Source organism: Thunnus maccoyii, chromosome 20, assembly GCF_910596095.1.
Source record: "Thunnus maccoyii chromosome 20, fThuMac1.1, whole genome shotgun sequence".
NCBI lineage: Eukaryota > Metazoa > Chordata > Actinopteri > Scombriformes > Scombridae > Thunnus > Thunnus maccoyii.
The window spans coordinates 20,391,231-20,401,641 of NC_056552.1; the positions used below are offsets into that span (position 1 = coordinate 20,391,231).

A 10,411-nucleotide genomic window follows, 5' to 3' on the forward strand; every position below is an offset into this window, starting at 1 on the left:
TCCTGCCTTGTTATGTAAGCTTCCAAAAAAAATTGATAAAAACGATCAGTTTCCAACCATTAATACTAACAGCTTTGGTTGACAGTAATGATATGTGTCCACGGAAAAAAAATGTGAAAGTTAGTACATTTTTACAGCTGTGGATGCAGTGTAGGCATTCCCATATAAACACCAACACTTAAGACTGCACTGTCAACACACTGCAAGCTCTCTCACCACACCTGTAGTCAACAAATACAACTTGAGACAGACTTAACACATGACTTTCAATCATTGTCATTGTTATCTGAAGACAAACAAAACACCAGAAAGCAGTAGACAGAAATTGGCATTACCTGAATGGATAGTCATATCCCTCTGTACCATGCTGAGGGGAAGCTTCACCCTCCCGGCAAGATTAGCAGTTCATACTCCCGACACAAGCAGAGTGAATAGTGTGAGGAAACAACAGCGGTAGAAGGTTGAAGAGAAGTCCAGCCACAGAAAAGCCACATTAAAAAAACACACGTTTTTTTTTCCTCTCACCGGCAGCTGCTACTCCACAAGTTGCAGTACACCTCACATTCCCTTTCTCTGGACTGTCTGTCTACAAGTGTGTGCACGCCCCGACTGAGAGGGCGTGTGTGTAGGTCTGTGTCTCTGTCCCTTATTGCTCCTTGGATATCAACAAGGTCCACCCATGGGCTCCAGTCTCCCCATGGCAACACCTTTTTTTTCCCCCTTTGTGCGCCCGTACTTTTTTTTTTTTTTTTTTGGAGCGCTTTTAAAAAAAAATACAAAAACTTACTGCCACTCTTCTGCACTCTCTCAGCCAGTTTGGAAGTAAAAAATTGGAAAAGAACAAAAACGAGCTGGTGCCAAGCCTCACCTCCTCCAGAACAAGTAACACACCCCCTCCTTTCTTGCTTTCCATTTTCCCTCGCTTTCCTTCTGTTCCCTCACTGAATAGTTATGCAATACTGCCATTTCAGACATGACCTCCCCCTCCTCTTTTATTCCCCTTCCTCCTTCTTCTGCCGCTGCTGCTGCTGCAGCCCACACTTCCACGCTCAAACTAGCTTCTTCACTTCAAACTTTTGAATGATCTCAATCACTTTATCAGAGCGTAACCAGCTTTGTTTACTGTCCTGAACCGGAGTTGAATCTCTCACACTCACAAACACACACACACACACACACTCGTGCACTAGCGCGCACAACCTAAACATCTGTCTCACGACCTCAACATCTGTCTCTGATCCTCATCCTGCAAAACATGTCACCGCTCTCTATATATACACACACATGCGTTAAACAATAAATCTTCCTGTGCTCGTCCATTACAGAGGAAGGAACCTTGTGCAATAAACAGATTGCATAACCTGGTAGAAGATATGAGGGTCTGATAAGTGTTACTATGTGGGCATTCCATTCTGTTTCACTGCCACTAGTCCATGCATATAGAAATGCACATGCAGTCACATGCAATGCATGTCTCCAGTGCTCTGAAAGCATCTCCATGCTAGAATAGCTTGCAGGAGTTCCTGCAGCAACATGTCTGCTTCTGGCTAGCAGAATGAAGTGTAAAGAATAGGCCAACAAGAGCAGGGGTTGTTTAAATTTGGGAGTGGTGGCCTGAGGCTGTGTGTGAAAGTGTGTGTCTTTGTATGTTTCTGTGAGGTAAACATGGTCTTGTGACTACTTGTCACAGGACAATTCTTAAACATTTCTTACATGATGTAAACATTGCTTGAAATATTGCTTGTGTTACATAAAGTTTCCTCTGATTATCTCTTATTATCTCCATTGCACTCAATGGTTTAATCAGGCTGTTCCATGCTTCAACATATTTTTTCCACCCGAGAATTGTAATAAATGAGTTATTGTGCATTATTCTCTGAGGTGGTAAATCATTTACTAATCAAACCCAGCCTAACCTTCCTCTCATGACAAATCAACAGCGGGTCAACCAACTTTCTCGAGCAAACCGGGCCGCCAACGCCCAGCTCGGAACAATGGCCAATGTGGCTGACTCTTCTGATATGGCAAGGTGTGTGTATGTGTGTTACACTGTTCCAGGGCTGAACAATACTCTGATATATCTGCTTATCTAACTGATTGTGTATGACTTGGTTGCAGAAACATTACAAATCTTTGTTAGATTGAAGACATTAATTGCACATGCCAAAGTGCACCTAATTTTCTGTGCAGGCAATTGTACGTCTTGATTTTGATTTAACTTTATCAAAACTGAGGGTGCATTCCCACCACACATGTTTAGAGTGGTTTAGTAGAACTTGGTCAGGTGAGAAAGATGCTATCTGATCTCATGTGGGATTTAATAGATGCACCGAGCCAACTGTAATTTCCAAGTCTTGATCCTTTGGATTTTAAGCCTCAGTCACACATAGTTCCTGGTAAATTACTGGGATAACCTTTCAGGCACTGCTAGTGACTCGCTGTTCACACATGCAGCTACAACATTCAGGAACATTTCCGTCTTGCGCCTTTTCACACGTGCCACGGCAAAGCTGGAATAGATGGAGCGAGGGACAGTCCAGCAGATGGCGGTAATGCAACACTTATGGATGCCAACCGCCATGAAACTCGACAGAAGACGAGGGCGAAACTCACAAAACTCAGATCAAACTTTCAAAGGCAGTCCCGATCAAATATGAATAAAGATGACGTTACTGCATTGCCTCATATGTTTCCAGAAACATATTTTAGTCTACTGTTTAGCCGTAATATGAGAAAGTTTGTGACGCAGCCGCCATGTTGACAACAGATGGGCCAAAACCAAGCACCACCCATATCGCAGTATGTCACCCACACATTGAGTCGTAACCCTTTACGTGCTTTTCCCTGCAATGTTACTACTTTCATTCACAACACAGCTGTACTTGCATTTTCCCTGAAACGTTACTAGGTCTTGAGATGGGAAATTGGTGGTACAGATTTCCCTGAACTTCCATCCTTGCTCCCATTCACACGTGACCCCATGCAGGAAATGTTCCTGAACATTTCAGGAATAGACTGCATGTGTGAAAGGGGCTTTAGATGTGGTGACAGGAAACAACCTTGAAGCGTGTTTTATGGGTATAAGACAGATATTGTCACGTGCCAGCCTGCAGCTGCTGGTTCTTGGAAATCCCAGCGTAATAACATGAACCATTGACCACAATAACTGCAATCTGAACTGCTGCCTAGGGCTGCAAATAATGACTATTTTAATTGTTGATTAATCTGACAATTATAGAGCTTAATTGTTCTGCCTGTTAAATGTCAGAAAATAGTGGAAAAAATCCCATTGCAGTTCCCAAGAACTTAGGGTGATGTCGTACAATTGTCTGACTGGCCTTGTCTTGTAAATGAAATATCTTTGAGGTTTTCACTTTTAGTTTATTTGTATAGCACCTTTCAATAGCAAGGCAATCCAAAGTGTTTTACATAGTAGGCTATAGGCCTATACAAAAGGCATACGTTGATATAAAAGAGAGGAAAAAAAAGAAAGAAAAGTGACAAATTCACACATTTGAAAAGGCAGAATCAGTTCATATTTGACCTTTCAGTCTGAAAAATGAATTTCATTTAAAAGCTCTGTTTCACTTGTAGTTTGGCAGTTTGAATCTACACAAACCAAATACATTAATGCAGAAAAATCAACTTTTCCATTATGATTCAAACCAGAGGAAACTGTTACATATCTCACTGCACAGAGTGAGTCAAACTCTCTAAGAGTCAAGAGCTTTAAGGGAACTCCAGCTAAAGCAAAAGGCCTACAGAGTCTTAAATCGACAGTCTGAATCAGGGGACAACCATGGTGTGCACTGCCAGAGGCCCGCACTCTAATCTACTGTAACAGGAGGTCGGCACAGTGGAGCAAGCCAATTAGATCCAGCAGCTTCTTTACTCCCTTCTTTCTAATGACTTCACTGCACAGTCTTGTACATAGACACACACACACACACACACACAATTTCACATGAGCACCTTAATCCCCACAGCGTCTCTCTCGCCTCTGTACACCCTCTGTGGTGAGGTACTTCACTCCACTACACTGACAAATGAACAAGATGTATAGACACATCTGACATTTAACTTCTGCCTCGCAGAGAAGTGTTTCTTCCACTTTCTACTTAGCCCCGACTTATGTAACATGTTCTCCGTGCACACGTTTTTAGCTGGGAGAAATTTATATTGGAAATAGGCCACCTCTGTGAAGGATGAGTAGTGCTAAGCCAAAATATTCACTTTGGCTGGAAGCAAGAGCATTGGCCTACAATGTCTGTTGAGCGATGGGCCACTGTTTCCTGAACATTCACCCAGCAGCTCAGACAAAAAAAAAAAAAAAAAACAACTGTTCCCACAGCCAAGAAAAACCATGTACAGTTGTTTATATTACTTTAAGGGAGGATTTTACAACTCTGGGAAGTTACCAGGTCGGTAATAATTTATTACACAGACGCTTGTGACGTAAACAGCTGCATTAACAGCTCGCACGTATTATCTATGTGTTTGCTGAATTACTCAATGTGCGACGGCTTCTCTGACCAATCCATCCAGAACAAAACAGCAAAAAATGTGAGAGCGAAGTACAGGCCGTTGACAGAACAAAAAAAGCGTGTATGCTTCACTGTCTCACCATTCTTGCGCTCCTGTAGAGGCAGCAGGTTGGGAGCGGGTTGAAGGGACAGCTCCTGAAGCTCAGTAGTCACTGCCTCGCTCTGCGGGCTCGGGGCCGTGCCCGGCGCCCCGCTGACTTCCATACTGCCAAGACTCGGCCCCTCCCCTTTCTGTGGGTGTAGCGTTGCCAGGGTGACGGAGAGACCTGCGGCAAAAATATGAAATTAAAAGTTTAATGTCTCATGAAAAGATTAAATAAGATATAAAAGACAACTTTTCTTAATTTAAAAGATGTTATTTTCGCTGGTTCTCTGCTCAAAGTATAAAACCGCACATGCATTCTAGATTTTACATGACATGAGGGATTCGCCACTATAAATTGGACAGATCCCTCATGTTTATATCCTAGAACAGTTTTTGCCTCATTGTGTGACTTCAAGTTCATTTGATTAAAAATACACAAAATCAACCATCACCATTTTTTCATCTATCTGCGAGGTATGACTAAGTGTGAATAAAGAAAGTGCTGCTATGTGAACTTGTGTGCTGTTTTCAGAAAATGAAGACATCAGATCATCTTCAATGGAGTTTGTAGAGTATTCAACAAAGCCATGTAATAAAAAATAAAAAGAAATGGTACCCAAGGCACTTTTACAGGCAACAAGTCAAAAAGCTAGTCCCAGGCCACTGAGCACTTCTCTTTTCCTCTCCGTCTGCCTTTTACTCTATTTGTCTTTTTCTGTCGTTCTGTCTCCCTCACACATATAAACAACTGGGGAAAGAGGAATGACGCGAGGCTGTAGGCTAGGAGGTTAACTCAGCCATCAGGGAAGAATTTGCATGTTTGAGCTTTTACAACTGTTGCTGTGGCCGCTGCTTTAAAAGGACAGAACTCTGTTTATGGACTTTTTTTTTTTTTAAAACCTCAGTAGAGTTTCCACAGTTCACCAATATTACAACTAACTCTCAGAGGAAATATTTCATAAAGGAGCAATACATGTTTTTAGCAAAAAAATAATGAGCATTTTATAGAGACTGAAGTTCTCCATCAGTTTAGATTATGCTACTTGGTTACAAGTACAAGTGACAACACAGACTCTAGTTTATGTATGCAAAATCACACATAAACAGTTCACAGCAACCAACTGTGTTCCACTGTCATATATGTCAAACAAAAACTTATTTGATTAGTTTTACATCATAGCTTGCTCAGAACAGGCCCTTTTCACAGCAGACCTGTTGACTGATTATAGCAGGAAAAGCACAGGTGTTACTAATAACATTAACAAGGGCTCTGCTGTCCCAGTAAGCTGTGACAGTGTGACAGACTGAAACCAAAGCAGCTAAATGGATTTCAGTCATTAATTTACTAGTCCACCTGTGCTTTTTCAAATGTGAAAATGTCCTCAGTGAAAAGAGCCCATTATTATTTGGGACGACAGTGAATTGCTGAGCAATAACATGATGAGATCATATCATCGTGATATGATTTCGCTGTAATTTGATTCCCTTTAATATTGAATTATCACTCAGCCCTATTTATGTGACATTAAAATGACACCAACTGTGTCATAATGTTGACGTGTGCTGAAGTTTGACTCTGAGTTGTGTTTACAGTGATGAGTGGCTGCTGGGGAGGATCATTTGAAAAAAACAAAACCGTTGCATTTCACATTAGCAGCTATGTTTGTAATCCAAACTGGTTAAACCTGAGGTGAAGCTAAGCCTTAAAATTAACCTGCCCAACATTATAATACTCTGCAGGGATATATTTCCATGGTAACTAATGTATTTAAACTTGCTTTGTGAAACAGTCTGTGAAACTGCGAAACACAGGGACTAAACAGGCCCGGTAACTTGGGCAGCACATTGCTAATGGTTGTTTACAAAGGCAGACGCACTGCTGCGTTGTGTGTTGATCTCTCCTCTTGCCCTCTCTGCAAATATGTGTTTTCTAGCCGTGGGGTTCTGATGGGGGTTCTGCCATTACTGCACAGCGGGCCTGAAAACAATGAGGCAGTGTTGTCTGAGATGTCACTCTTCTCTCTCACAATCAAATGCCAGCGCACACATGTCTGAATAGTGGCACACTAACCACATGACACACTAAACGTTCACTTGATCTTGTTCAGGCATCGGGGTATCTGCCAGTTTTATCATGTTAAAATGCAAAACTTTTAAGACCTTTTGCGATGCTTGTTAGAATAAAGAATAAGTGAATTAAAACAGAGAATATCTGCAGACATATTAGAATAAAGGTTAATGGGCTCGTGCTAGATTTAAAAGGCAGGACTTAGGACTTAAGCAGGGTTTCTCAGTCTTTTCTACTTTGTTTTGATACAAGTACAAATACAGCATCAGAGTTTTGGTATCAATACCAAATGACTACCCTGTTTACATATCAAGCAACCCTACATGTGACCAAGCCCAAAGCTGAGAAACTCTTGACTCTGAGTGTTATATTTTTTTATGTTTATTCAAAATCAATTTAAGCTTTAAAGTACACATGATTTAAGAGGTTTTTCAGGATGTTGGATTCATTTGGGCAAATCTCAAAGGGACACATCAGTTTGATTTAGAGGAACATCACATTCTCCCTCTCACACTGGATCTCATCTGAACTTGTTCCAAAATATCACTTCTTTCTCCTGATGGTTTCTTTAACTTTCTCTTCCAATTACAAACACGAGCACCGCCACACTACTAGCCAGAACGGCATGAAATCTTGTCACTACCATTACGTGTGGGTCAAATGTGATTTGCTGCATGATATATTCCAACATGTGGCAATCGTCAAAATACTCCGTAGGCTAAGTGAAACTGATCGTGATGTAAAATCATTTCATCCTAGTGTGGCCCTTGATGTCCTCCGGTCACGGTCATGACAGCATCAGCTAATATATTTGCTGATTTAACTAAGAGCTATAGCCCAGTAGCAAAAGCATGCAGAGTTTTGAAATCACAATCTCGACCCCGGCTGAGAGAAACAAACTGAGAAATTGGTTTAGAGAAGGAAGTGAGTAACATGACAATGAAATTCAGTGGTCAGGCCGCCACAATATGACAAAACCTTTCTATGACAAGTTACTAAATACTTTAAGAAACACAAATAATACATTACTAACATCTAGAAAAACAGCATATGTTTAGCATGATTTGGCAGTTATATAATATGTGCAGTGGCTTTAAGACAACATGTGATCTCTGTCTTTGTGCAACACATCACTTTGAGATGCATATCTGCTGACAACACGTTGTGTGAATGTACGTGCAGCTTTATGTCTCAGCGCTGAATGAAATGATGCCTCAATAGTCTAGCCAGGACTCAGAACATAGTGACCTGGATATCAAGCGTTAAACAGCCAACAAATTCAATAAGAAAGGCTCTCAGGAGATGCTCAGCGCAACATCAGTTGCTTCATCCTTCCTTACCCAACAGAGAGGCTGTTCAAACACGCAGCATGTGTTGGTCTGGTGCAATGCATTTAAAAGAGACAGTATGTACTTCAAGCATTCTTCTCTACACGCCCACACTAGCCTCCCAGATACAGTATCTATCACACTTACACTGGTACACATCCTATGAGAGCCAAGCTTTTTTTTCCCCTCACCATCACGCACACACGCGCGCGCGCACACACACACAGGAAAACCAATATCAAGAATGTCAACACATTTTCAGCAGACAGCGGCAAAAAGAAAGGATGTGGTTCCTACCTGGCCTGTCATAAACAAGGCCAGATGTTGCTTGTGACTCACCTGTGTTACTAAATCATGAACTGGCGTTTTCCCATCTTTAGCAGGACAGAGCTTTGAACGATTCTGTTGAGGAAAACAAAACAAAAGCTTCAGCAGAGAGCAACTGTTATCTCTATGCCTGCCAAACCCATTTTTCTGTTCTGGTCCATTACTCTACGGATTATGATGCTGAGCAGGAAACAGTAGTTATACCAGTGTTAGCAGGGCATGTGTAGTCAATAAAAAAGCTTTTAAAAGAATCGCGAGCACTGGCAATATGGTATAAACGCTTCCACGTTGCAAGAGGCCTTTTCCACAGATGTCATGGGGCAGCAGCACCCTTCAGCTGTCACTGTCCAAAACAGACAAGACATGCTAAGCTATTGTTAGCTTGTCTGGGTGGGAGTTAACCCAAACTGTCCAAACGCAAACCGCACACAAACGACACAGTGGACGTGAAATGACTCCAGCTACAGAATTGCGCACTTACCGGCTAATACTGTCTACATAAGAAACCTTTTCGCAAGCTGCAGACAGTCAGACAACAAAGTTAGCTGGCTATAGTTAGCATGCTAAACTAGCCAGGCATTCCCGCTAACTCCTAGCTAACATTTCCTGTCTTTCTAGCAAATGTTGTGCTCTGTTTCATTGAGCGTTGTGTATTTAAGCTTACTTATCATGCTCGCCACTTGTGTGTTGTTATCTGTAAGGATAAACGGCTTTGGGCATCCCACCACCACTTCCGAATCACAAAGGAAACTTTGACCGGAAAACACCTCCTCTGCGTGGGACGAGAGAGAGCTACTTCCTTCACATCACCTTTCCATCAAGTTGATTTTTACTCTTCTGTGTCATGTCCGTGTATGTTACATACCACACTGCCTCCGTTATAATGTATATGGCATTTAACTTTAATTAAAAGGAACGGAGAGAAGTTAATTAATAACGTAATAGACATCCAAGACATCAAAGTCTGTGCCGCCATCTAGTGTTAAATTACGTGTACTGCAGAAGGTAAGACATACAGCCTGTAACATACCTGCCAACACTTCCGATTTTCGTGGGAGTCTCCCCGTTTTTAACCCTTTCTCCTGCTGTGCTCCCGATTTTTCCCGTTAATCTCCCCATTCCATACTGATACAAATCACATAAATGTTTCTCAGTGTCTGTGTGGGATATGTGTCGTGGTACCTGGCAACCCAACCCAGACGCAGAAGTGAGCATGCGCAAACGACCCTGCCTGACTCAATCAGAATCAGAATAATCTTTATTGGCTAAGTACGTTCAGATATACAAGGAATTTGACTCCGGTTTAGTGGCTCTCAATGAACTTACACAAAAATAACGACACAACAATCTTCAGAAATATACAGAAGGAATGACTATATTCATGTGAAACCGTTTCTGTGAACTGTAAACGCATACAAATAGTGCAAAGAAGTGCAAGGAGTGATGAGATGAATATTGAATGGTTAAAAAAAGGGACATGTTATCTTATATACATGTAGGCTAGTTGGTGGTTATGTGCAGTATATTCAGCCTGTTCAAATATACAGTAATGAGTAAAATGTATTATGCATTTGTATTTTGGCTAAAATAAATATGTATAATTTGTAGGTACAGTGGGTATTATAGTGTACCAGGGTTATTGCACAGTGCCACAGTGAGTTAACTGTTCATGAGTGTGACAGAGACGAGAAAGAAATTGTTCCTGTCTGTTGGTTTTGGTGTACAGTGTTCTGTAGCACCTACCAAAGGGGAGAAGCTGCAACAGGTTATGTCCAGGATGTGAGGAGTCTGTAGTGATTTTCCCCCGCCCGTTTCATCACTCTGGGAGTGTACAGGTCCTGGATGGAGGGCATGTTGGCACCAATGATCTTTTGTCCTGTTTGGTGGCTGATCCAAATCAGATGGTGATGGATGTGCAGAGAATAGACTCGATAACAGTAGTATAAAACTGGATCAGCAGCTCCAGAGGCAGGTTGTATTTCCTGAGCTGGTGCAGGATGTACATCCTCTGTTCGGCCTTTTTGATGACTGTGTTGATGTTTGACTCCCACTTCAGGTC

At 41.7% G+C, this 10,411-nt stretch overlaps 1 protein-coding gene across 2 annotated transcripts in view; it reads right to left on the minus strand.

Annotated features, from left to right (window-relative positions):
• Window positions 1–4,807, minus strand: part of mrtfab (myocardin related transcription factor Ab) — a 37,945-nt gene extending 33,138 nt beyond the window's left edge. For both annotated transcript variants that reach the window (XM_042397433.1, XM_042397432.1), the window contains exon 1: window positions 4,625–4,807. In XM_042397433.1, coding sequence (XP_042253367.1) covers window positions 4,625–4,748 — 124 coding nt within the window. In that variant the 5' untranslated portion in view covers window positions 4,749–4,807. The remainder of the gene's footprint in view (window positions 1–4,624) is intronic.
• Between the last annotated feature and the right edge of the window lie 5,604 nt (window positions 4,808–10,411).